The sequence below is a fragment of the Furipterus horrens genome, unplaced genomic scaffold, assembly GCF_987537825.1.
Source record: "Furipterus horrens unplaced genomic scaffold, mFurHor1.1.pri manual_scaffold_6, whole genome shotgun sequence".
NCBI lineage: Eukaryota > Metazoa > Chordata > Mammalia > Chiroptera > Furipteridae > Furipterus > Furipterus horrens.
The window spans coordinates 193,168,519-193,195,858 of NW_028327176.1; the positions used below are offsets into that span (position 1 = coordinate 193,168,519).

Here is a 27,340-nt window from a genome sequence, read left to right on the forward strand (position 1 = left end):
GCTCTAGAACAATCTCCGCGTCTGCACTGTAGATTCAGGTTCTCCTCTTAAGTGGTGAAGCTGGGGATGCTTCCTGAAGGCTGGAGAGGCTCAGGCTCTAACCTGGAGGGATTCCTCTCTGAAAGAGGCTCGCGTTTGTCACCACCGGCCAGCCACTGCTCGTGCCGGCCGGCCTCGCTGAGCGTCGGCCTGTCCCAGGGCTGAGCAGACGCCCGGGCAGCCGTGCCCGCTTCCCAGCGGCCTGGTGCTTAGCGCATCCTTGCTTCTGCGCTCATGCAGCCGCACGATTACGCATTTCAGAGCGTGTTCCTAACGTCTCCCCGACCTTGCGTTGTCCCACATCCTCATCAGTCCAGAATGGCTTCCATCAGCGTTAGGGGGTGACACCCGTGATGGCACCGTTTGAAGAGCGTTGTAACCTGTTTCTTAAACGTTTTGATTTCGTTCCAACGTTTCCTGGCTCAAAACCACACGTTTATGAAGCAAACCGTAGCTCGTGTTCAGACCCACTTGCATCCGCCCTGCTCGTCGCGCAGTGCGGGGGCCGCCACATGCCCTCCGCTCTGCGCACCTGTGCAAACACCGGCGCCGCGTGGGCACGGGGCGGGTGGGCGGCGGCCTCTCTGCGCTGCCTGTTTTGTTACTAGTGCTGCTCCGGGTCCAACTGACTGCGTTCTGAGTTTGGCAACGTGCCCGTTATCTGAACGAGGCTGGAAACGCCCCACCAAGCTGTTTTAATAAAGAGTGGATTCTTTAGAATCGGAAGGGTGTGTTTTCCTTGAAGGGCTTTGTTTATTCAATACAGTCAGAAGCTCCTTTTCCTCTGCACACTGTCTCCCTTGGAATTTAATTGCTATTAAGAACGGGGAGGGGAGGAACGCGCCTAAAGCGTGTTCTCTGATTTCTGACAAAGAATGGTCCCATTGTGAGCTCCACACCACGAAATTATCAAGAATTATGGTCAAATTCCAAATGCCTGAGTGCTAGGGTTTTTTTCTTTTTCCTTTTGTACTAGAAGGTGTAGAGGAGGCTGCCTCTTTCCATTTAGAGAAAGTGATAATTACGAGGTCTTACCCTAAGTCATTGCATTTCCTCACTCAGGGCGTCAGGAAACGCGGACGGACCACCTCTGCCACAGGGAGGGGAGCAGGATGTAGGGTCTCCCACCTTTTCATCAAACGCAGAGGACGGGCAGGCTCCTGCGAGGCCGGGCCCGCGACACGTCCAGAGTCGTTCGCTGTTGCTCCCTCCCTGTCCCTGTCCCTGTGTCTCTCTCGATGTCCGTCCGTCCGTCCGACTGTCTCTCAAAGCTGCGCTGTGGGGCCAGCTGTGTTATGAGAACATCTCCATCAAGCTGCCCCGAGCTCAGGAGAAGAGGGACGTGGTACCGGGACTGCACAGGCCAGAAGCCATGTGTCAGTGGGCGGACGGACTTCCTGGGGGACGATGCAGAGGTCCCCCCAGGGTCTGCCCGGCTGCTGGGGCCTCCGCAGCGGGACCCTGGCAACCGGCCTCGGGTGAGACAAACGGGGGGCCTCGGTGCTCTGCAGGGACAGAGCTCAGTCCAGTGTCCTTGCCGGCTTGTCCTGCCCACGTTTGAGTGAAAGAACGAGGTTTTGCAAACCCAGAAAAGGCAACAATCTGTTTTCAGTTGCCTCTTGGCCAAAATGAGCACAGACTGCTTTACCCAGTGAAAAATCAGAGCGTGCCGTGTGAACTGGGACCGTTGGGAAAGCCTCTCCCTGGGCCCGGGGCCCCCACTGGAGGTAGAACCGTCACGCCAGCGCCCCCGGCGCTGACCTCGTCTCTTGCCTGAAGCCTCCCCCCAGAATCCCGGGGTGAGCGCTGCGGGGCGGCGTCCCCAGCTCCCACGGGCGCGCGCTGTGCTGTGGGGACCCACCCTGCCTGCCTTCCTGCTGTGCGCCTGAGCCTCTCCCAGGACCTGCAGGTGGGGGCCCTGAGCACCCGACGGCCTGGACACCTGCTGAGGGGTGGGGCCCCTGCCGAGTGCGCCCTGCCCGGGTCCTTCCCGCAAACCTTCGTCCTGGCTTCTGCTCTTGGTTAACTTTTAAACAGGGACCCTTAGAGCTTCCCGGAGTGGGGCGGGGGGCAGTGGGGGGAGCTTTGGTATCTTTTCAGGCTGAGAATTTCCCTTTCCTCTTACTGATGAGGAGCAAGCGGAGGAGGGTCCCGCAGCTTGGGTGGCAGCAGGCCTCGTCCTTCTGAGCAGCGCTCGGTCTCTCTCAGTCATCCGGGCGCGAACTCCGCCACGTACGCCTGTTCAAATACACACAGGACCCCGCGGGCCCAGGCTGCCGGGCAGCACGCAGTGACAGCCACAGCTCTGACCCTCCAGTTTCTCCTGCTCTTTCTTCCTTGCCACGAATTGCTTGTGCCCCATGAATCAGGGACAGCGCCTTTGCGGGGCTGGGCACGTGCCAGGGACCAAGGCCTCGGACAGTTCCATTGGTCCGGTTGCACGGAGCCTGTCCGGGTGCTTCCTGGGCCTGCCTTCCTGTGGCTGTCCTGTCTGCTGTGCCGGCGGACTGGGCTGGCCGGTGGTGGGGACACCGGCAGTGGGGACACCGGGGTGGGCGCGAGGAGTTGGGGTGGGCGGGGAGCACCGCCCATTGTCTGAGAAGGGCGGGGTGGGAGCTCCCACCTTGCTGGGAGACGCCGTCAGGTCTGAGTGGGATGTTGGGGACTCAGAGGCCATTTCCCCAGGGGAGCCCACCCCCCGATTCTGGGCAGCCGCTCCTAACTCCCCGATGAGGGCGACGCGGGACGGATGCAGAGGAAACCAGCAAAACCGCGTGGACAGATCTCCGCTCCGCATTGCTACGCAGACCTGAAGGCAGAGGCGGGCCGTGCCCCTCCCCCTGCGAGCCGTCTCCCGCGCCCGTACTGTTCAGCGGCCCGGCCCCAGACTCCAGGGAGAGAAAGTGTCCGTTGTTGAGACGGAAACAGATGGCAGCTTAGCGTCTTTGGGGGTCTGCGCTGGCCGGTGGCTCCGTGGTTGGGAGCATCGTCCCCGCCACAATAGGTTGTGGGTTTGATCCCCAGTCGGGGCACGAACAGGAGGCAACGGATCGGTGTTTCTCTCTCTGTTTCTTCCTCTCTAAAACCAATAAATGTATAGATTTAAAAACAGAACGTTCAGCGGTTCCCCTGGCCTTGACACTCAGTGGCCGTCGGTCGCCGCGCGCTGTCGGCTGCTCCGAGAAGCGTTTCTTTACGTTGATCAGGCTTCCTTTGTTTTCTCCCCAAGTTCCTGAGAGTCGACCAAGACAAGGACAAAGACTGCAGCCTGGACTGCGGGAGCTCGCCACAGAGGCCGCTCTGCGCGTCCGACGGGAGGACCTTCCTGTCCCGCTGCGAGTTCCAGCGCGCCAAGTGCAAGGACCCCCAGCTGGAAGTCGCTTACCGAGGGAACTGCCGAGGTGAGTGTGTGCCGGCGCCCGGCCCGGCGGCCCAAGGCGCGTGCGTGGGCTTCACGCCCGTCTCTGCTCCGTTCTGTGGGCGAGACCCTTCCACTTCATGTCGGTGGATTTTCTTCAGAGCGCGGGGGAAGAAAATGTCTGCAACTCAGCGTTGGAGCCACTTTTTCCTTTTCCTTGCTTTCCTCGGAGCATTGCGTGGCGTCCCCGGACTTCACAGACGCTTCTGACCGTCTACCATTGTTCCCCCCGAAGTCTCAGGTGTTCTTTGAACTCTTCCCCCGTTCACCTGTTTCGTGCAGATGTGCACAGGAGCGCATGTGGCGTGTGCAGTGATGCTTTGCTGCTGACTGTACACGTGTGGTTTCTGAGTCAGAGGGAGGGCAGAGGAGCACGTGTGCGGGAGACGGGGCCGCGCCGCTGCGCCGAGGAGCGCTGCCCCCGGCAGGACGTGCTGATGTTTCCAACCCCAACAGAGTCGCGTTCAGAGCGAGATTTAACGTCCTCTTCCTCGTGGCCGCAGAGGAAAGACCCCCGGAGTCTGAGATGGATTTCTCGTCCTGCTGCGAGACCCCATGAGCCCCTTAACAAGCCCCTGTCCCTGCCCCAGGCTTGCCCGGGTGCTGAGTAGCTTGCCCTTTCCTCCTGCCCTGACGCCATGTCCTGGGTGACGGAGCTGAGTCCCTCCTGTACCCGACAGAGAGAATTCTGCCCGTGCTTAGACCTGGGCACAGCTCCTCGCACATCCTGCGAAAGCCCTGCACTCGGGTGCTTATCCTGGTGCCTCCGTCCGAGCCCCACGGGTGACCGTCCCCGTCCCTGTCCCCTGTGCGTGCTTGCTGCCACTCCCCGGGCACGGACGGGGGGACGGACTTCCTCCCAGCATGCCCCCGGGCTCTGCCCGTCACTGACGGTTACAGGGGACTGAGGACGGTTTCTGCCCCTGGGCTTTGTTCAGGGCTGGGGTGTCCCAGTCACTCGGCCTTTAGGCCCCGAGGGCAGCAGCTCTGGGCGGAGACCTGGGATGGACATTGTCCTGCTTCTGAGACCGAGTCCTTCTTCTCCTGGGGTCAGAGCTTCCACTCCCACGCCAGTGCCCTGGGAGGTCACTCCTCCTCCTCCACCAAGGGCATCCTGAGGGTCCCACATTGGGAGGTCACCGACGGGGCCTCTCAGTATGGGTAGGAGAGGGGGCAGAGGAGACCGAGACCTGGAGTGTCAGGTGGTGGGGTTTGTTCTCACCTGGGGGTGGGGGGAGGGCCGCGGGCAGGTGAGGCAGGAAAAGGAGGGATGGAGGTCCCCTGCTGCCGGCCACTCCACACCCCCACGGTGCCCTGGACCGGAGTGCCCAGGCCCACCTGCTCTGGGTGGACGCATGGAGTGAAGGGTCAGCGACCGCCAGGGGGAACAGGTCATTGGATTCAGTCTCGCTGCGGTGGGAACGTTGGGGATGCCACTTCCCGCCGTGATTACAGTGACGCACCTCAGCGGTCTGTGCTGAACAACGAGCAGTGATGTAAGAATAACTCAAATGCCGGGTGAGCCCTTCAGAGAAGCTTCTAGAAGCCATCGCCTGTCCTGGCTTCACCTGGGAAAGCAAGAGCTGTGGACGTGGGGGTCAAGCCTGAGTTTCAGTTTTGCTTTGCCCTCCTGTGTTCTGTCGAGTGAGCCCATCGCGTGCTGTTGGAGGCGCCGAGGAAACGGCCTGATCAGCCCTCCGGCGGCTGTGACGGCTCAGTGACGCTCAGGGAGAGCCTGTCTGTCTGCGTGGAAACGCCGCGTGGGGCCCTGGGTCGCCCTCGGAGGTCCTCAGAGCCCTTTACCTGGGGTCTCGGCCATGCTCACCTGTGGGTCCGCTCCAGGTCGGACAGGGAGGCCGGGTGTGGATTAAACATGGACGTCCTGTCTGGTGGCAAGCTCTGTTAGCCCACGTGTGTCTGGGCCCGGCCTGAGTTTTCTAGGATGATCATCCAGGACAACTGCCGCGTGGGGAGCCTCATTCACGTCCCTGAACAAATGTCACGCCATCAGTTCATAGCACAGAAATCACGCGATAAGGGAGAAGGAGGTAAAAGTAGAGCCTGCTTCACAAAAGCAAATCAATGAAATCAAGAGGATTGGAGTGAAAGAAGGCACGGTCACCTGCGGGCTCCAAAGCCACGTGCGCTGGCGGCTTCAGCTGCCCAGGGTGGCGGACTCCAGAGTCGCTGCAGCGAGAGAGTGAGCCAGGCTCTCGGCTCCCACACCGCAGGCCGAGGGCGCCCTGACAGGCCAGGAGCGGGCGCAGGGCGAGAGTCTGTTCCCCGCCGGGCTCTGTCTCTCACCGGGGCCACCTCCAGGAGCAGCCTGGCTCGGGCAGGAGTAGGACGTGGTCACAGGGGACCCGGCCCTCACGCAGGCTGTCCCGATTTTCAGCGTTTAGCCCCCGACTGGCCCGAGCTCCCGTGTGGCAGAAACGGTTCCAGTGGCCGGCGTGTAGGTGAGCCCCTGACAACCGGCCTGGAGGCGCCGGGCAGATTCAGACTGCCGTGACGTTCCTCTGTTCTCCGCGGGCACAGCCTGGCAAATCCCACCGCACGCCTGGTGGGGGCGTCCTGAGTGTGGAAGAGGGAGGGGGTTGGCGTGTCCCCGACGTCCCTCGAGTCATGCAGACAGCCACCCACCGGGCGTCTCTCCGGGTTATTCCCGCCTTGCAGGAGGCGCGGGCATGGACGTGGCAAATGCTGAGCTGCCCGCTCTGAGGGCGCTGTCCCAGGTCTGCCAGGTGGCTGTCCCACTGGTCTGTCCATTTTGGTCACAGTGTTTCACGCATTTCACATCGAGCCTCCGTGGACCCTGCGCGGCGGGGCCGGGGTTACCCAGATGCACGCTCCTCACACTTTCTTAGAAACGGGGGGACTTTGTGTTTTCAGAACTCAGCAGACACAGGAATGTTTCCTTTTGATCAGAGACCTTTGGGGCTGTCTTTATTTTCCACAAATTTCTGGCATGAACTAAAAAAGCCAAAAGGAAAAAGAAGAAGAGAAGTCAGATGCCAGGAGACCTTGGAACTATTTTGAGATTTCTGGAAACAAAATCGTAACGGATGTGTGACCCACACAGCTTCACTGAGGACTCCCGAGACTGGGCTTCCGACGGGCCAGGCTGGGAGGGAAGGCGCGTCACCTCAGGACGCTTCCTCATGGTCCCCACCGGGGGCTGCCAGTGTCCCCTGGCCCCCGTCACGGTCCCTCACGCAGGGACTGCTGGAGCGAGTCACCGCGGGACACGACAGGCAGGGGTCCGCTGCGTGGCAGTGGTGGCCCAGGTGAGAAACTGCCCCTGATCACGTCCCCGTTGTGACGAGGCTCTAGAGACTTCCTTCCTCCGCCGCGAGAACCCCAGGTCGCTCAGCCTGGAAGCCTCCCCTGCCCAGCTCGCCGGGACCATACAGACACCGGGACGTGGACGCCGCCCCCCGGGCCTGCACCGCGGGTTCTGGCGGCTCTGACAGAGCGCTGACCTTCACGTTTTCTGTGGTCGGTGGGCCCTCAGGGCCTCGTGGTGGCCTGCTGAGGCCTCGTGCTGTGGCCGCCTTCTGGAACCTTCTCTGCAGCTCTGCAGACGTGGGGTCACTTAGGTCTTGTTGGTGGTGGTCAGGGCAGTGATTTGGGTCTCACCTGCCCCTGCGGGCCCCTCTGTGGTGAGGAACTGTGATGGGTTGGGTCTCAGGAAAGATGGGAGCGCTTGTGCCCAGACGCTGGGCTGGGGACCGCCCTTGGGGACCCTGGACTGGGCGCGGGAGGTGGCAGGCAGGGTGGGGGGGGCTCCGTCCTGTAAGGCGGGTGGGGCCGGAGCTCCTGGGCACGGTTTTGGGAATTCACCTAGTTGCACTCGAAGTTGACAAAGAGCGTTCGGCGACGGTTGCGTCATGCTGTGTTTGAGGCACCGACAGCCCTGTCATCAGTTGGTGCAGACATAACACGACCCGCGGTTCCCTGCAGAAACGCTGTGGGGACTCGGGACACTCCAGGGCCGCCCTGCAGCAGCTGGCGGTTCATTGTCACCGTTTCCTTCACGCTGTGTGTGGCGAGGCCTGCTGTGTACTCAGCGGTGTCCCGTTACACGTTCCTGTCTCCATGCATTTACAATGGGAGCAGTTACTTAACATGAAAATGCAGCTCTCGAATGCCACGATCGGGGGGCGGTCGTGCCCCTCGCTGGCGGGTGTGGGTCGGGGCAGCAGGGCCCGGACTGCGTCCCTGGGGACTTACCCCAGCACCGAGAACGGAAACGGTGTTGTCTTTATGCCACAGAGCATCACAGCCCTGGACGCTTCCCTTCCTCCGAGCCCGGCCTTCTGCGCGGCGGGCGGGCAAAGCACCAGATCCGCGTCTGCTCTCCTTCGGTGCCGACAGAGACAGAAAACCCGCCACTTGTTTGGCCCCCCTCTGCGTGGCCACTGCCGGGGCGCATGCTTTGTCTGGTGGCTCCCGCGCACCCTCCCCAGCCAGTGCAGCTGTCCCGACTGCAGTGTTCACACCCCCCGCGCGGACAGTCGCAGCCACGCAGGGCCATGTGAGGCCCGGAGGCCGTGGGTCCACGGCCCAGAGCCCTGCCCCCTCGCCCGTTCTCTGTATAGCACACAGCGAGGCCCTAATGACCCCGCACTCCCGAGGCGCCCACCTCACAGCGAGCAGCGTGGAGCCCGGGACGCGCGGTGTCGGGTGGTGGCTGCCTGGCGAGAGAGGTGAGCCCAGCTGGCAAAGGGAACGCGATCCGCATCTTGGGACCCTCTTGCACGAGGGGCCGGCGTCTCGTGGACGCGCGCTCAGGCTCAGTGACTGCGGGCTCGGGGGGACCCACGCAGGCTGCGGTGTCCGCACCGTATTCTGGGTTCTCAGCGGCTCCCCGAGATCCTTCAGCAAAGCTGTCTCTTCCAACTGTTGCTTCATCCCGTTTGCAGGGATTTTAGCCAAGTCGGAAATTTTTGGCTTCCTGTTAAAATGAAAACCATCATTAGAAATAGCCATTACAAAACGTTGTTGTTTATTTCTAGTTTATAGTGAGCGCTGCATCTGGACAGCGTCTGCGACTCATGTGTCCTGGCGTATAAACAAGCGGTGCGATCCCGCTGCACCGGGAAAGCTATTGTACTTTTCAAGTGACAGGAGAAGACGCGCGCCCAGGCACAGCACCGGCCTACTAAGCGCGTTGTCACCAACCAGCCCCTCGCCAAAGCCTTTTCATCTGAAACCTGCTGCCCGTCGCGCCTCGCTGAGCCCGGGGAAGGAGTTCCTGACTCATTAAAGTGCCTGCTCTTTTGTATAAGAACAAAAAGCTTCTAAACGTATATGATCCAATTTGCACTGAAGAGATTCCTTTGGTTGAGTAAAGGGATTCAAGTCTTTGATCAGAAAAAGATTAATTAATAATTTCATTTAATGAAGAGATTAATATTACATTTTTAGTTGAGATGAATTTTCCTATGAGGCAAAAATTGACCACAGTTTAAAAGTGACCGTGAGCCTGAGTTGTGACGTGTGCCACTTCCTGCCCGGGGAGGCCCTGACAATTAAAAATGAAAGAGGCCGAAACAACTCTCGGTGAGGATGCGGGTACGTGGGAACCCTGGTCCAGTCCAGCAGGACTGGAGAGCAGTTCTGCTTCTGTGGAAAGTCGTCTGGTGGTCTCTCTGTAAGGGGGACGCAGAACGGCCGCGACCTGGAGCGTCCCCTCCTGGCTCAGACGCAGACGTGACCATGAGCGTCCGCCTCAGCGCGGCTCACAGCAGATGGGGCGGGGCTGCCACCGGGCCCCCGCAGCCCACCAGGTGCGCACGTCGTGGTGCATCCACACAATGGGACCTTTGTCGGCCGAGGGAAGGGCGACCTGTGGCACTGCCGCGGGATGACCCCGACAACGTGCCAGGGAAGGGCCCGGTCACGGAAGTCCCCGCGGACCGCTTACGACTCCATTCGCCGGGAATGTGCAGCATCGGCAAAGCAGAGGCACAGAGAGCAGACGGACGGCGGGAGCGGCCCGGGTGTCCTTTTGGGGACCGTGTCTGGAGAAAGGGGTGCTGACACAGCATCCTGGGTGCAGTGAACGCTGCGGAATCGTACTCTTCGGAGTGGTTAACGGGACGGATTGCACGTTTTGTGTAGTTGTATTAACTGAGAAAACAGGACGCTTGTGTTTGGGGGATTTAATTTTCAACAGTGAGAAATAAAGTGTCCAGTGTAAAACCTCAGCCTGGCCCCTGAGCTGGGAAGGCCCTGCCTCCTTGTCACGAGAGCTCGGAGTAGGACTAACGTAAGGAGGAGTCTTGCTGCCTCCAAGTGCGGCTTCAAGGGGAGAACGTGGCACCTTCCTGTTTGCTTTGCAGGAAGTGTGGCAGCACCGTGGAGCCGGAGGATGTCACTGGAAGCTGTGATCAATATTTTGATTTCTGTGAAGAGGGGCCTTTTGTTTAGCCACCAGTGCGCGCCCATTAGCCACGTGGCGATTTCCGGTGCTGCCGGGGACGGGGGATCGGCTCGCTGTGTGCGCCTAGTGTGTCCTGGCGTGTGCTGGCGCCGCGCCTGCTGCCACTGGGCATGCGGTGCGTGTGGGCATCGGCTGCACCCTTACCAGGGTAAAACAAGTAACAGAGCAAAGGCGGCGCCCGGAGTGCTGGGTGTTCCTGCGGAACTGACGTGGAGGCTGTGGCCAGACCCCGTCCCGTCGTCCGCTCCCGGCGCCCGAGCTGGGCTGTCTGGAACCAGTGCCGAGGCCGCGGCACCTTCACTCCGCAGGTGACGGCGGGCGCATTTCTGAGGGACCAGGTGGTGCTTCCTCTTCTTCTCTGACTGACAGTCGGCAGTTGAGCCTTCTGTCAAACGCGAGGTCCGCAGGCTCGAGAACTCTCTGACCGGTGGCAAAAGCGGCGTCTTAAAAAAGAAGGCGTCCCCACCAGGCACGGGCCTGCGCGTGGTTTGGAAAATGTACGCTTTCTGGCACGTTCCACGAGAGTTCAAACGCTGGGCGTGATTTGTAACTCCATCCACCACGCGGAGACCAGCGAGCCGGAGCGCGGATCACTTTTCCCTTTCGACAGTCAAACCGCAGGCGATCCTAAAAAAGGGGGACGGAGTCCAGCAGAGCCGTGGTTTCTCCGCAGCAAAAACACAGAGTGCATTAAAGCCACATGCCGCCGAGGGCTGGCCAGCCGGGCCCCGCGGGGGTCAGGGCGGGAGGCCCCGCGGGTCCCCGCCGCCAAGGCCGCCCACCTCCCGCACAGGGTCTGCGCGCAGCACCCCGACCCCCACCCCAAACCCCACCCCCACCCCGAGCCTTCTCGAGAGCCGGGAGCCCGGGGCTGCTGCCCAGGTGGTGCCGTGTTGAGCCAGCAGTTTTTACCACCAGGCAATCAACACGTCACCGGCTGAAGATGCCGGGCAGTGGGCACGTTTGAAGGAGGATCGTTTGGAGTCTGCGGGGCCTTTACGATCTAGACAGCTTGTTATTTAAATCTGGAAGCACTTAAGAAAACTTGGGGAAGCCATTCTTTTCAAGTTTTAAAATTCAAATGAGCTGTGTGGTAGGCTGCTCAGACAGCAGGCCAGCGCTTGGGGTGGGGCCCCAGGGTGCAGGGCCCGGAGGGGGGCTGCAGCCCCCCCCTCAGGCTCTGTGGAGAGACTTTATGGACCAGGGTCAGGAAGAACGGGCCTTTCACCCTTTCCCTCGGGGTCTGAAACCAGCGGGAGGGAGTGCCCTTCCTGCTCCCGCAGCTTCATGCAGCCCGGGCTGCGGGGCTGAGCGGGGCCGGGCGTGCTCTGCCGGGGCTGCAGGCCCCAATCTCAGCACACCCGGCTCACTGGGCCCAGGCTGGTGTCCAGAGCTGGTCAGACGTGCTGAGATGGCTTTTCTCTTTCAATGTTATTTTGCATTCATTTCAGGTGTACAACTGAGTTGTGAGAGAGCCAGACACTCCCCAAAGCGTCCCCCTGATATTTCAGGGCCCCCCCGCCCCCGGCCCTGTACAGTTATCGCAGGGTTATTGCCTGTATTTCCTAGGCTGTGCCCTCTGTACCGGGACGATCCTGTAACTGCCAGTTTGTAAAGACGTCCATGTGAGACTGGAAGCCGTAAAAACCCCAGAAGGACATGCAGGCAGCGAAGGCCGTCGCGTTCCTCGCTGCCGCATCTTTTCTGCTGCAACGTCTTTAGGTTCCGTCTCTGTCGCTAGTTTGTTGAGTCACAAGGGTCCTTCCCGCAGAACAGCAGGGACACAGGGCTGCGCGTGCAGCTCCATTGCAGCAGCTTCCGCACGGATCTCCGAGAGGCTGGGACGGAACGAATGGAGGGGAGCTGAGGGCAGGCGACCTGTCGGCTGATTTTCAGACTCTGTCTTCCCCCCAGGACACGTCCATGGATCTTAAGGGAGAGAGAAACGTCCGCGCGTTGATCAGTGGCCTCCCACGCGTGCCCTGGCTGGGGAGCGACCCCACAGCCCCGGCATGTGCCCTGATGGGGCGTGGACCCAGCAACCTTTGGGTGCAGGGCGCGAAGCCCCAGCCCACTGAGCCCCCGGCCAGGGCAGAGCTCAGTCTTGCTTTGAGATCTCAGGAAACTTAGATGCAGAGAGAAGAGGCCACCATGGTTCCCCACAAAGGTGGCCTTCAGATTGGGGGCGTCACCGGGACCCCAGCTGGGGGCCAGAATGTCACACACCCTCCAGGTGCCCCAGTGCTCCCTCCCTCTGGGCCAGTGGTTTGGTCTGATTTCATCTGTGACTTCAAGACTCTGTCCCTTCTTGGCATGTGGACAGGATGCCAAGTCCCCAGACGGTTGCGCGTGGGCCTGAGGGGAGCAGCCTGCACCTGGCCGACCGCAGCTGCTTCCTGGTGCCCCATGGAGCCCCGTCCCTGCTTCACCGGGACAGGTCGGCCGCCTCCCTGAACTCTGCGTCCTTGCACGTCGGGCGTGGAGGGGGCCCTGCTCTCCTGACCACCAGGCCTCTCCCCGGTGGTGCCCAGCGGTGATGTGAGCCCATCCTCATCCAGCCTCGGCGGGGTCCCCGCGCCTCTGTGTCCTGTGCACTGGCCTCCCGCTGTCGCGTAACCGCACTCTGCTCTGCTCCTCCCTGCAGATGTGTCCAGGTGTGTGGCCGAGAGGAAGTACACGCAGGAGCAGGCCCGGAAGGAGCTGCAGCAGGTGTTCATCCCCGAGTGCAATGATGACGGCACCTACAGCCAGGTGACGCAGGGTTGGGCTCAGCACCTGGGCGGGGGGCGGGCGGCGGTGAGCTGGAAGAGGGGCCCCGCGGTCACTGGGAAACCGCCCTCCACGCGCTGCAGTCCGCCCAGCCCAGCCCTGCACCCCTCCAGCAGCAGGAGTGAGCGCGTCGCTCCTTCCCGGCCGGCGTCCCCGTCGCTGCTGTGCGGTCCCGTCCTCACCGTGTGGACCGGAAGGGGACAGTGAGGCTGGGGGTCACCTCGCCTGGCCAAGGGCCCAACTCAGTGTGATTCTGATCTCAGTGACGTGCGTGCTGAGCCACGCGACGTCGGTGGCAGCCGTGAGCCCGTGCAGTCAGACGCAGTCAGGCGTGCCCTGTCCCTGGGGGGCAGCGTTGCCGCTGTCAGGGCTGGCGCTGTGAACTAAGGAAAAGCCCCCTGGGGGGCCGTGCCAGCTCACGGCGTCCGGTAGGAAACTATCACAGGATCTGCCATGAGCTGCCGGCAACAGGGAGGATTCTGGGCAGTTTCACAGCAACCATTTGACCTTTGAAAGGAAAGGGAGGGTGAGGCGGACTGAGCAGGGGAGGCGGGTTGGAGCTACAGGGAGCGTGGCGGGTGGCCGGGGTGGGACAGGCGCCTGAAGGACCTGGGCGGGGAGGCGGCGATGGAGGGACGTCCCACCAGTAGTAGGTGCCGGTCTCTCCTCCTTGCCCTGCCCTGCACACCTGGAGACCCTGAGCAGTCTCTTGCCACCCAGGGCCTCCGTTTCCCCGTTGGTAAGACGCGGGCTTGGGGTCCATCGCCAAGGGCGCGAGGACGAGACAGACGCCAGCGCACGGTGCGGGATGCCCGCTCACGGCTGCATCCTGTGCCCAGGTTACCGCCGTCTGCCCGAGTGCTCACAGGCAGGGTCCAGACACCCAGGCTGGGGGGCGGGGGAGCGAGGCAGCCGGGTGCTGACCGCGGGTCCTGCTGTCTCCGCAGGTCCAGTGTCACAGCTACACAGGGTACTGCTGGTGTGTCACGCCCAACGGGAGGCCCATCAGCGGCACCGCCGTGGCTCACAAGACGCCCCGCTGCCCCGGTAGGTCCGGTTTAATCGCCGGTGGCTTTCGGATGACCCATCTTACCTGCGTTTGCTTACAAGCGCAGAGGGAGTAGCTTCAGTGGCCTTGTGAGGAGTGATGGGAAGGGGTCTGTGTCACCGGACAAACCCCCAAATAGGACGGAGCCTCTGTTTTTGAGGCAGCTGACCAGCGAAGGTTGGGGTCTGAACCGTGCCAGGTCTTAGCTTTTAGAAGTAACTATAAGGACCGCAGTCAACAGGAAAGGACGAAATATTTTCTTTGGCAACAAAATAAATAAATAAACAAAAGCCAGACTTTCTGGTTTTGAATGTATATTTTTGCAAAGAGAAGGTGGATCATGCTTCCTAGCTCCGTCTCCAGGTGGCTCATCTGTGTTGTTTTTGTTACTCACCCGGCCTGATGCACCGAACGTCGTAATGTTGGCAGCGGAGTAATCTGTAAAGCAGTCTGTTTTCCATTAATATTTTACCCAAAACTTTATAAATCATTCAGATCATTTTTATTTGAAAATGGTCTGCAGCCCCGAGCCTTGAGAGCAGTCTGCTGAACATGTCACAGCCTCGGCGTCCAGACCCCGAGCCGAGAGTCACTCCCACAGGCAACACGGGTGCCCGCAGAGCAGCGGTCAAGGACGACAGGTCTTCCTGGTTTTCCTTGTACATCACGGAGACGTTTCCATCTGCAGGTTACTTTTAGGCATATTTTCTATTCCGTGGGCAGGCCTGCCGTAGTCAGCAACTGTGTTCCTGACTCAGACGTTATAGCAGGGGCCACGTGCAGGACAGAGCTGGTCACTGCCCAGAATTATGACATCTGTAATTAACGGTAACACGAAACCTAATATTTCCAGTGACTGGGCATCGCTGGGAAGCCATGGGGCATGCGTCATGTGGCAGGAGAATATATTATTTTTAAAAACGATGTTGTCATCCTAGACCTAAAAATTGCTGAAAAAATATTTTTAGTGAGCTAACATGGCACCTAATAATTTTTTTACAAACTCACGAGTTTTACAAACTCACGGAGTAAGTGAAACAGCAACGCGCTCAGTTGGCCTGTGTGTGTCCCTGGGCCTGAGAGATCCGCTCCCGTGCGGACTTCATTCTGGCTGGGGGACTCGTCCCGCCCACTTACTTCCTGGAGGGGAGGACGCACCGGGACCCGTGTCTGGGGCTCCAGTGATTCCGTTTGGAGAGGTCGGTGGTCTCCTGAAGAGCTGGCCCAGAAAGCCGTGTGCCAAGCGGGCTGAGCTGCTGACGTCCTCCAAATCCACTTCACTTTGCGATCAGACCACGGTGTGTTCTTCACGTTGCGGTGTCGGGGTATCAGTGATGTTCCACTGCATAGAAATGCCCCAGTCCTTCCACTGCCCAGCTGGGGTTTTTGGTGTAAGGGATGGTGCTGGAAGGAAGAGTGTCTGCTGTCCTTTGGCCTGAGGGCCTGGGTCCCCGTGTGGGAGAGGCTGGCCGAAGGAGACGGGACCGAGGGCTTCGGGTTCAAGGCCACATGCGGACGAGCGGATGGCCCTCCCGCCCTGCTCCGCGGGAGCGTGTCTGTGGGCACGTCTGCGGCGCGGCTCCGTGGCTCCGTGGCTGTTGCTGCTTGTTGGCACAGCCGGGTCACCCGCACCTGTCAGCACGAGTGCGCGCCACAGCGCCCTCGGAGTTACAGAAACGTTCTCGCAATCCCAGTCGCATTCACGGTTGTGTTCTGCGCGGCTCTGGGCTCGGCCAGCAGGCAGGTGCTTGTGGTAGGGGCGGGCGGGAGGCTTGGGAGCGTCGCGGCGGAGCGCTGCGGAGACTGACACCGAAGGGAGGCTTTGGGGAGGAGCGAGGACAGGATCACACTCAAGTGCGCGGAGTTCACGGTGCACGTGTGTGGAACGTACGTTCCCTTTCTCCCGGACGCGGACGCCGCCTCACAGAGACTGCAGAGCAGCGGGCGAGGGGGCGTCCCTTGCGTGAGGCCGGATGAGTGGCACCGGTCACAGCTGTGCCAACGTTCCGCCTGCAGGTGCTGGGGCCTCCGTGCCAGGCTCTGCCGCCGTCACTGGCGGGTCGGCCAGCGCTCCCTCCGGCTCGCGTGGACCGTCCCCGTCTGCACAGCCCGGCAATGGGCTCCCTCAGTGTGCTCACACTGGTGCGTGTCACTATTGCATAGGGACCTTCTGTCCTGGCGTTTATAGGGAGCCTACCAGGAAAGCCCGCGCTATAAAAACTTGAAAATCAAAAAGAGGCTTCAGATTTAGCCGTGAACAGAAACTGCCACTCAGAATGGGCCCCCGCGCGCGTGTGCAGTGAGGACAGTCAGCTGCCCCAGTGCAGGCCGGCCCCGCGGGACAGCACAGACACCGCGTGTCAGCGGGGTCTCCGCAGCGGGAGCACCCAGGTGACAGGCCCAGCGCCCTCCCGTGGCGGGAGACGTGCATGGGACCGTCTGCGACAGCGACCACGTCCTGCGAACCAGTCGGCGTGGGGCCTCTGACTGGGGAGAGCACGTGGTTTGCTCAGCTTGTCCTGTGGAGCAGCTGCTGCCCTCGGTGACAGTGACAGGTGGCGCTGGCAGGGGCGTGAGCGGAAGGACCAAAGCACAGGGCCCGTGAGCCCACATAAAATTCAAAAGCAGGAGAACTCAGCTCTCGCCCTCCAGGCGCCCTTGGGTGGAGAGCCCCAAAGAGAAAAGTTGTCTCCCGCCAGGACGGCGGCCCTGTGCGGATGGAGACTGTGACGAGGGGCTGGTCCCCTGTCCTGCGGCTGCGTCCCTGGGCCGGCTCACTCAGGGCGCCGTGCGTGGACGAGCACCGTCTCTCACGAGTTTAAACACTGAAAATGCAGATACATCGGAAGACAGTGTGGCGACCTCTCGGGCCAGGCACCGACCGGACCCCACCCGGGAGCTCTGACTGCGGAGGGGCCGGGAGACGCAGAGGTGAGGGAAGGGGAGGCTGCCCCCGAGCCGCAGGGAGCATGGGAAGTCGTAAGTGGGGGTTTGGGGGAGACCAGCACGGACGTTTGCCTTCGGCGAGGCTCTGGCCGGGTGGAGGGAGCAGGCTCGCTGCGCCAGGCGCATGGCGGTGCTGTGGCTGCCGTTCCTGGGGCTGCCGCGGGCGGGTGTCACCGCAGCCTGGGTCGGGGCGGTGTAACCTCCCGCTCTGCAGGGACGTGCTCTCCCCAGGACCTCTGCGCTTGGAAGGGGTTGCGCCAGGACGCAGACGTGCAGCTTGGTGGCCCCAGCCCACGGTTCCCCCTCCTCGCACGCAACAGTGCAGACCCGCGGGCCTGGCGCCCCGGCGGCGCGGGACGTGAGGGGTCAGAGCGTGGGCGGGCCGCGGGGTGGTGCGTCCAGGCCCCAGGAGGGCGCGTCGAGGACGAGAAGCCATGAGCTGCGCCCCCGCCCGTGCGCGAACCGTCCTTGAGTCGGGAAACCACCGCCTGCGTGAATGAACCCTCACCCGGGCTGCCTCCCTTGACCACTGGGATGAGCACAGATGTTCACACGGGGCCGGGACCTGCCCTCTCCGCTGCTGGGACGGGCGACAGTGCCGCTCCGGCTCTCGGTGCAGAGCGCGCAGGAGGGGGGTGCCGGGCTGTCGCGTGCATTCCCGGCGCCGTGGGCACCTGGGCCTCTTCCGGAGCTCGACGGTGTCCGGCTCTGCTCACCCAGCGCTCGGGGGGGGGGACGTGCAGGCTTCCCCGCCCCTCTGAGACCACCCCCGCCTCGCTCTGGGAGTTCACTTATTTGTGGGCAGCCCTGCCGTGTCTGCCAGGCCAGGCGCCCGTGGTCCGGGGTAGCGACGCAGACACACGTCCCCGGCCCGGCGCCCTGGGCGGTGCCACCGGTGCACGGACAGGCACAGCTCGTGGTGACCAGGAGAATTCAGGGAGGCTTCCTGGGGAGGTGGCTCCCGAAAGGAAAAGGGGGGACACATTGGCTGGGCACAGGAAGGGGGTGCGGTTCTCCCTGAGCAGGCTCTGGCCCCTGCTTTCCTCCTGTGGGTCCTGCCTGGACAGACACCCGGGACCGAACACCGGCCTCTGCGCTCCATCCACACGCAGCCCGCGCCCCGCCTGCCCAAGAGCAGCGCTTGCTCCTTGCTCGGGCGCACTCGCCGGCTGGTGGGCCCCGGGCCTGCGGGCTGCCCCCCAGGGTCCCCTGTGGCAGCAGGGGTGGCCGAGAGGGAGCTCTTTGTGCTGGTCGGGCCCCTCCGCCGCCTCCATCGCACGCAGCTGGTTCCTTTTCCGCAGGGGCTTCCCCCTTTCCTTCCCTCTCCGGCGTGTGCAGGCCAGCGTGCTGGGGGCGGGCGGAGCTGGAACTCAAAAGCGCTGCCGGGGGGGAGGATTTTTGAAGCGGCCTCGTCTCTGTGTTTTGGGACCGGCTCCAGGGTTTTAATCTCATCTCCCTCCGTAACCTGCGCCCCGGCCAGGAGCTGGTTCCTGGCCCGAGTACAAAGCCGGGGAGGACGCTGTAAGCTGAGCCTGCGTGCAAGAATGCTGCCTGGTGCCGCGGCCAGGGACCCGCATGAGCAGCGCGAGCTGCAGACGTGGGGTGACGGGGAGGAGGGGGCAACCCCCGGGCTGGGGCTGATGCCTCGAGAGGCACCCACTGCACCCAGTCGCCCCGCCCGCCCCTTCCGCCACGCTCAGCAGCAGGGAGGTCTTTGGGAGGGAGCAGCGCGCTTGTCACCGGGTCACGTGCCCGATGGCTCGCGGTGCAGGAAGGAACGTGTCTCTTTGCCTGGTCTTCCCGGCCTGTGTGACAGCATCGAACACGCTCTGTGCTTTGACTCAGCACGGACGGCGGCCTTGCCCGCGCCAGGAATGGGGCGGGTCGCGGTCCTGTCCAGGGTCCGCCTGCTCGTGTGCCTTCCATTGCTGAGTGGGGAGCCTGGAGGGCCCCCGCTCCCAGGGACAGAGGACCTTTCAGCGTGGGATTTATGCTCATTTGTCTGCGGCCCTCGCATTTCTGACAAGGCCTCATGATTTTACGTCCCCCTGAAATGGTGGAAAGCCCCGCTTCTGTGACTAGCGCCATGATTTCTGAAATTTTTAACTTTATAAAGAGAAGCTGTTTTTTTTTTTAATCTCTAATTTTTCATGCGTGACTTTCCCTGGCACTCAGTGGTAGAGCCTGTGAAGCCGGGGAACGTGAAGACACGTCCGGGACAGCTGAGCTCCCCGAGGTTGACGTCACCCCACAGCTGTGGCTGCTTCTAGTCTCTGAAGTGTGTCCTCACGAAGTGTATCGAGGTGCCAGCTGAAGGCTGCAGACCGGAAAGGTTGCAGATCGGAGGAACTGCCTTTATTTCCCCCTTGAAATGCCTTCTTTAAAGGCTGAAACATTACGTTCCTGAAAAGTTGTTAAAGAAGCTATTGGGACGATTATTGGCAGGGGAGGGTGGGAAGGTAGGAAAGGCCCAGAACATGGACCCTGCTTTTCCCACGGAGGAGAAACCAGGGAGGGAGCGGAGCCCTGGCGGCCGGGCGCGTCCCCTCCCTCACGGGTCCCCTCCTGCTGTTCTGGTCCCGTGGCCAAGCCAGATATTTCACACACACACACACACACACACACACACACACACGAGACCACAGTCACGTAAGTTCTATTACTGTATGTGGTTATAATTGTTCTGCTTTATTATATTATTGTTCATCTCTGACTGCGCCTAATTTATAACTTAAACTTTGTCCCGGTTTGCACGTACTGGAAGAAACTGTACACGTATATCTGGGGACCCGAGGGGCCCACACGCACCGCGGGTTGTAGGCTCCACGCAGGGAGGGATTCAGACACGAGCCGGCGTGGAGCTGACAGTGACGCAGGGGACAGGGCCTGGGCTACCCCACAGGCAGAGCAGCCCCCCGTTACTGGAACCGGCTTCCATACTGGGGTTCGTTTAATGGGGGGTAGGGTATTCAGTGAGGGGGAGGAATGTCCAGGCTCGTCCGGGAAGGGGTGTAGGTTTCCCAGGGGAGCTGCGGCGGCCGCTGTGTCCTGCGGGCTTTGCCGTGTGGGGTGCGAGGGTGGCCCGCGCGCGTGTGTGTCGTTTAGCACGCTACGATGACAGGGAGCGTGTGACGAGGCTGGGGTTACGTTTCCGTGAAATCAGTGGCCATGTTGGGTTGAGCGGGTCTCTGCTGGTTTTAAGCCACAGATCCCGCGGGAGGTGGTCCTTCCGTCTGTCGGACAGTCCGGGAGGCCTCAGTGACGCAGCTGTCCGGCACGTCCCCTGTCTCGGAACCAGCTGTGACTTCAAACGTCCACTGGGGGTCTTGCTCTGTGTCCTCCTTGGATGAGCGGGACGGCCGTAGAGGCTGAGCCAAAGAAGCGATTATTTTAGAGAAAAATGTGAAATGCCTTGCCCTCTTGCACAGACCACGGTGGCCGTTTCTGAAGTACTGAAGAAATTCCTTTTACATCCGTGATGAGATAAGATGCCACTTGTCACAGCCAATAGAGGATGCGCAAAATCCCCAATAGGGTCTCAGCTTGTGGGAATTTCTGGAGGGGCTGAGTTAATGCTGCAGTTTAAGAAATAAGCCAACCCTTCAATGGGAGGCCCCCAGGGTGTGGCTGCTCCGCTAACTGGGCTTCAGAGGCTGCGTGGGGCTCAGCCTGGAGGAGGCGGCTGACGGCCGACCGGGAACCGGGCCTCCCCAGGGGGCCGCGCGGCTGGCGCTGGGCACGCGGCGCGGAGCCTCCGGTTGGCCAGTGCTCTCTCTTTCCTTCTCTCTCTCCCCCTCTCTCTCAATGTGGACTTGGTCTTGAATTATTCGAGTACTTGAGAAATAATATTCCGGCGTTATTTTTCCTAAAGGAGAAAATGCTTATTATTTCTATTACTGCTTTTCCTTTCAGGAAAAAACCACTTTGGGGGTCTGACACTTGCCTTTTTATCGCCGGATGCTCTGTCGTTGGACTTGATTGTGCCCTTAATTTGGTGGCTAATTTGAGGTTGAGTTTTTCTTTCCTTCGAAGGTGTAGGAGTGGTTCTTTTCCACACCTGGCCCGCCAGCGGCTTTTCTCTCCTGTTTCCTCACACTTGATAAAACTGTGCAAGAAACCGGAGCGCCTTTCAGCGGCGAGCGGCTCCGGCTCACACGGCTGCGCTGAAGCATGCAGTGCGCTCGCCCGCGTTTTCGGCATGTGGTTCACTTTCACAGCCTTTCCACAATGTGCGGCCCCACGGCCAGGCACCGGGAAGGTGTCTCCCACCGCCGGCGTGTTGATGGCCACTCTGCGGGGACGGCCCAGCTGCCCAGACTCACTGTCCCCTGCCGCTGAAGTTTGCACCTTGTGGACGGCAACGCGAAACGGAAGCACAGAGAGCGAGGGCGTGGACGAGGACGCCAGCGGAAGGCAGCTCCAGGGACGGGCTCGCTCCTGTGACGGTGTTTGTGGTTTAGTCTCTCCTCCTGCCACGTTAGAGAAGGAGTCCTTGGGGATGGGGTAACCTGTGGTCAGCTGGCTGACCGTGCTCTGAGCCCCCGGTGGGATGCCCCTTCGCCTGGGACCCAGCGGCTCTTCGTGACCCCCGGGTGAAGCCTGCAGCCGGCAGGAGGAGGGAGCCGGGTCTCCCTCCAGCCGCCGGCACCGGAAGCTCCCGCTTTGCCTGGTCACTCTGGGCGCAGAGGTACAGCAACCGCAGAACAGGGGCCCTCACATCGCGGGCAGAGGGGCCCTGCGGCTGGACAGATGGACGTGCGCAGACACGGCTGGCCACGGGGCTGCTGAGCGGCCAGGCTACTTCTTCTGCAAACCGTGTCGTGTGTCAGGCTGTTGTCCTGAAGGGTGTCCTGTCCTTTGTGCTGCTGGTCGCAAGAAGGCAAGTGGAGAGTTGGCCCGTGGCGGGCACTCCTGCCCCGCTGTCCCCGGGCTCCCGGGTAGCTCCAAGGGCACATTGAGCTGCGATTGGACCTCCAGGACGTGCTGGGGCCACTGGTGTGGCGGGAAGGGCGCGGAAGGTGCTCTGGCCGTGTGGGGTCCTGGGAGAATGGGTCGCTGCTTCATGTCGGCCTGAAGGGAGGGACCTCACACCGGACACGTCTCTGCGGCCTGAGGCCAACAGCACGGGGTAGCCCAGGGCCCCCCGCCTCCTGGGATGGGGCAGACAGCACAGTGCAGGCCCGAAGGCCCCTCGCCCAGGGGCTGCTGGCTGCCGGGGGTCCGGCCGCTGGATCCTGGTGTTGGCTCAGCAGCTGGTCCTGCCCCCTTGGGCCCGAGCACTCAGAGCCTTCACAGCCCAGGCGGCACCGTGGCCCCTGCCAGGCAGTTTAGGAAAATCTGGGAGGACCGAGTCTCCGTCCCGCAGTAGCTCAGGAGCAGGGCCGCGGCGGCCTGTCACACCCGCTGCCTCGGCCGGCGGGACAACGGGAAACACAAACGTTCCCCCAGACCTCAGGGTCCTGCGGGCCGTTGGAAGACAAGCTTCACAGGCGACAGGCTTCCAGCGAGGCTGAAGGAGCCCGTAGCGACGAATGAACGGCCGCCGTCCCCTGAGCTTGGTGTCGCGCGGTGGCGCACGGCCGTGATTCGCTGCTTGAGTGGAGAACGTTGCTCTTTGCTGGGAGCGGCTGTCGTCTTCTTCACATGCAAGACACACACGTGTGGGCAGAGGCTGCACGCGGCACAGGGGACGCACTGTGAGGGCACACGTCTGCCCGCTCCCCGCAGCGCCGGAGGCGGGAGCATGTGCGCCACCCAGTTCCCAGGGGAGGACGTGCCCGGGACACCGAGCCCGCGGGCTCTGCAGCCTGTTGTGGCGCCCACATCTCACCCTCCTCCCCGAGTGCCGCGCCTCCTGGGACTCATTCGCACCGTCCTCACGTCCCCTGCTCACCGTCCCATCCCGCGGTGACAGGGAAGGAGCGACCGAGCGGCTCCCTCCCATGGAGGAAGGGCCCGAAGGGACGGGGAGACCGACGAGGGTCACATGCAGGCCTTCTTGGGACTTGTGCTCGCGGGGAGCCCAGGGGGACGGCAGAGAGAGACAGACGCTGGCCCAGAAGACACAAGAGGACGCACCCCCCCTCTCCCTTCTGTGGCTGCTCCTCTTCCTTCCCTCTTTCTCTTTTTCTGAAGCAAAGCCATGTGGTGTTGTAAATCCGCCCTTGGCCATGAGATTTCCAGAAAAGGACAAACCCCTGGCGCGGTTCCTGCCCCGCAGGAGCAAGGGCTCAGGAGCCAGCCGGCGCTCCCTGCGGCGCGCTGACCCTGCGAAGCCCCCGCCTCTCCTCCCGCGGACGGCACAGATCTATCTCCCCGTCCGTGTTTATTTTTAAAGAGCATTTAGCACTTGGGACGGGGGCAGCCTCGGACCACCAGCTCTGTGAGCCGGCCCCACCCCCTCCCGCGGCCGCTTGGCTCCAAGTCGGTTTGCCGAGCGGAGCTGGACTTGAACCAAGTGCTCCAAGCGAGGACTCAACAGCCCTGGCTCTGCCCTGAAACCGCAGGCGTCCCTCCCGCTGGGCCTCTGTGGCTCCCTCCCCGGCAGTGCAGGCTCGGTGCTGGGAAGCCACCCTCACAGCTGCGTTTACGTGGGGGCGACCCTCCCGGGGGCCGCGGGTCAGGGTCCCTGGGAGTCTGCGCCCGAGGAGCAGCCCCGAGCAGAGTCCTCGGGTCTGAGCAGAGATCGGGCCTGGCGATCCGGCCCCCGGCCCGTCTGCATGGCCTCCAAGCCCCCCAGCGCCCGGCCCTTCCGCAGCGACCCCTAGAATGCTGCCTGCTGCTGGCTCCTGGGGCTGCCTCGGCAGATCCCTGCCTCCCAAAAGCAGGGGTGAAGTAAGGGGGGTGCTTTCTGGCCCTGGACCCGTGGGTGCCCGTGGGCATCATCACTGTGCCACGTGCAGGGCGGTGTGCAGCCGTTCCGCGTCCCGGGGGCGGGTGGGCAGGAGGCCCGGGCAGACGGTTGGAGGGCAGAGCGAGGGCCCCGTGGGGACCCCTGCAGTGCCTGAGTCAGGGAGCAGCTTCCCAGGGACACTTTGCCGCGTGTCAAGAACAGGGCGGCATTGCTTTTGTGTGGATTTGTTCCAGTAAATGCTGATGGCCCGGGGAGGCTGACGAGTGAGCTGAGGTGCCGCTTGGCTCCGGAAGGGACAGGAGCGTTCTAAACGTCGCCTTCGGATCGGAGCCTCTCATCAAACTGTGAATCAGCAGTTTGGACGTTCCTGCCCTGACTTTGCAAAAATATCATCTTAATTCGACCGAGGAGCTCTCTCAGGGGGCATCTGATTATTATTTAACGTATTTACATTCAGCTCAGAACCCTAAAGCCTACATAAGTTATATTCAGAAATTTCGCCAAACGATTATAATTTCCGGCCAAAAGTAGAAAACATTTTTTTTTTTTTTGACTCTTTGCCAAAACACGTGCTAAAAATAAACGGATGACTGAGAAGCGTAAGCCCTTCAGAAATCTGGACGTGTAAAGGGACGGCGCAGGGGAGAGGCGGGGAGGCCGGATCCCGGGGGCTCTGCAGAGGCCACACAGGGGGCCTGTTCCATGTCCCCGGCCCCAGCCCAGGAGTCAAAGCCTGTGTTTTGACGCGTGGGGACGAGGTGACATTTCACCCGGCGCTGACGGCGGCAGCGGGGAGATGAAGCAGGGAGCCGCGGCCCCTCTCACTCACTGGCGGTGCTGGGCTTCCCGGTGCGGGTCTGGTGCTGACGTCGTTCCGCGGGCCGCGAGGTTCCGGGCTGGGGGGCAGCAGCGATGTCTCCGTCACCTGCTGGGCTTATCGAGGGGGCTGCTCTAGGACGGGCGCGTGGGGCTCCTTTCGGTAGGGCCGCCGCCTTGAGTTTGGGTCGCCGGTGAGGCCCTGTCACCGTGCCGTGATTCCTGTTGGTGTTTGGAGGGGTAGCTGGTCGCCTGGAGGCTATGCTCTCCTCTCGGTCCTTCAGGGTCCTTGGCTCTGAAGTGCGTGTGTGTGTTTCCTGCTAAGGTGCTGTTCCTGGTCCAAAAAGCAGGATAGGCCGTCTCAGAATACCCTCAGGTGTCGGGTTAGTATACACGTCAGTCTGGGTTTCAGTGCCCCGTTCAAGACTGGAAAATAAGCGATGAGTTTCAAGTTCCAGTTCACGAGACGCTTTTGCGAACAAGTACGACCTGGTACTGGGCCGTGGCCATTCTACGCGAACCTCGGATAAGAGGCTCTGAACTGGGCCCGCGGAGACACTCCGAAGTGCCTTTGAACAGGGTTTTTCAAGTGCCTCTGAGTTGTGGAATTACGACGGGAAGCGTGTGGGTGCCTGTAGCAGTTTCAGCCTAATGGGGAAGGAAGGGCAGCACCTTATGTTTGTAACATGACTCTCGTGTTACCAACCCGCCCCCAAGGTCCATCCCGACTCACTGTCGGCGTGGGTTCTGTCCTCCTCTGCACGGAAGCGGTGCCGCAGCTTTCTTTTCTGTCAGTTGGAATCCAGCTGAAACCAGGGTCTTATTTGGCCTCAGTCGCTTAACATTTTATTATTTAAAAAATTTTAAATTTACTTCATTTTATCACGCCAGCATGGTGACGCAGGGCCCTGAAGGCTGCCGCGAGCGTCTGGCGAGGGCGGAACTGTGATGCGTTGTGCGCTGAGGGCCCCGCGTGCGTGTGTGACGGGTGTCACCAGGGGTGGGCTCAGGGCTTTCAGATGGCGCCCCGCCCCCCCCGACCCCCAGGGAGCAGATGGCCACTGGACAGCGGGACAGTGACGCAGCCCTGCGACGTCACCGAGATGGAATAAAATGCTTCCGTAACAACTGTTGGTGACCATTGAAGAGCCAGAATAATTCCGCTCCTTGTTTTCCTTTCAGGTTCCGTCAACGAGAAGCTGCCCCAGCGGGAAGGCACAGGAAAAACAGGTAACCGCCTGAGCGAGAGTCCCGCGCGGTGACCTCATCTAATCCGACCAAGGCCTTAGAATGAGCTCTCAGGTCACACTCAGGCGTGTCCTGCTGATGCTCACGAGCTGAAGCAGGGTGTGAAGTGTTTCTTCCCTCGGCGAATGCAGACTCAGCGGGAAGGACTGTCGGGCGCCCTGCAGGTGCTGGGCGCATAGTCCGCCCGCCCGTGCCCACGGGGGGCTCCTCAGCCCTGGCCTGGGTAGGGACCACCCAGGGATGCTGTTGGCGCCCCTTTCCCGAGTCCGCGCCTGTGGAGAGGACGCAGGTTCCGTATCTTGGCTGTGGCACGTGTGACTAAAGCAGAGTCACGGCTGAGGGCCACCGACAGGGACTCTCAGCTGACCCTTGGGAGGGAGAGGGATTCTGTGTGCACCTGCGACGGCCACGTCCTCTGGGCCCGTCCCAGCTAGAGCCAGGTCGGCCGTGCGCCCCTCCTGTTGGCGGGTGCTCTGCAGCGTCACCCCGTGGGCGACCACCTCGTATCACCCTGTGGAGTCAGAAGTTATTTTCAAGATGAAATAGAGGTAACATTTTGGTTCCAAAGCCACAGCCACTGATATTTCTGCTGTAGGTTCCAGGAGATGAAAAGGGAAGTGATATAAAGCCACACAGGCCCGAGCTTCCTCCCCCCCAATCCCCTTCAGCGTGTGCCGAGAGGCCGGAGGGCCCTGTCCCTGCCCTGCAGGGTCGCGGGGTCTCTGTGTCACGAAGATAAGTGCGCAGATTGACACACGCGCATGGGCCCACCGGTGAGCGCGCCCAGTGTGGGCAGGAGGGGGCCATGGATGATGGGGCAGGGTGTCCGGAAAGGAGGCGCGTTTGAGCGGACGGTGGTGGGGGTTGCGGCAGGTTTGGGGTGGAGCAGGAGCCCCTCGGGGTTGGGGAAGCGCCCCCTTTCTGAGGCAAGGGCATGAGCGCAGCGCCAGAGCCCTGGCTGGGGAGCGAGTTTACGTCTGGAAAGGAAGGAGGTACAGTTGAGCAGGACGTTTGCCTGCGAGGCTGTAAGATCTGGGACGGGCGTAGTCCCGTTTTTAAATATTTTTTAAAGAAGAGGAAGCTACCACGTTCAATTAGAAGAAGGAACGCGTGCTGAAAGGCGGAACGGTAGAAAACCCCGCTTCGGAGGGGGCCCCAGTCTTGTCATCGTGCTACGATCCACTACGGGAGGGCGTCCTGGGGAGCCGTGCACGGGCCCAGGAAGGGACTGGAGGGAAGGACACTTTCTTTCTGCCGAAGGCCCCTGATGGACCGGCACAGAGAGGGGACTCCTGAGATGCAGCCGCGAGGCTGGTGTGCAGAGAAGAGCCAGGCGCTTGGCAAGCGCCATTGGGACCAGTCGGGAAAGCACTGGTTCATCTTCTCGGGGCCGCGGGGCCGGCACGTCGGCCAGGGTGTCTGAGGGACCCGGGCACGCACGTGGCCCGAGGAGAGGCATGCTGACGGCCGGGGTGGCTCCGGGCACAAAGTGGGGGACCTCTGGTGCTGGAGGTGGCGTGGGGGAGGGGACAGGCCCAGGGCACGTCGCCTGCCGCTTGTCACGTCCTCTCCTCTCGCGAGGGCCCTCGCTGGCCGTGGGCAGCTCAGCCGAGCTTTCAGACGGACGCGGACCCGGTGGTTCTGGGAACAGGCTGACGCCCCCGAGGGTGGGGGTGGGGCGACCTGCTCAGGCCTCAGCCAGAGCGCACGCCTCTGGGAACGCACTTGACTGAGCTCCTCCCAGGAGACGGGGAA

The 27,340-nt window shown here is 61.7% G+C and overlaps 1 protein-coding gene across 2 annotated transcripts in view; it reads left to right on the forward strand.

Moving 5' to 3' along the window:
- Window positions 1-27,340, forward strand: part of SMOC2 (SPARC related modular calcium binding 2) — a 93,155-nt gene that overhangs the window by 24,484 nt on the left and 41,331 nt on the right. For both annotated transcript variants that reach the window (XM_090280095.1, XM_090280096.1), the window contains exons 2-5: window positions 3,269-3,440; window positions 12,550-12,656; window positions 13,622-13,721; window positions 25,520-25,567. In XM_090280095.1, coding sequence (XP_090136221.1) covers window positions 3,269-3,440; window positions 12,550-12,656; window positions 13,622-13,721; window positions 25,520-25,567 — 427 coding nt within the window. The remainder of the gene's footprint in view (window positions 1-3,268; window positions 3,441-12,549; window positions 12,657-13,621; window positions 13,722-25,519; window positions 25,568-27,340) is intronic.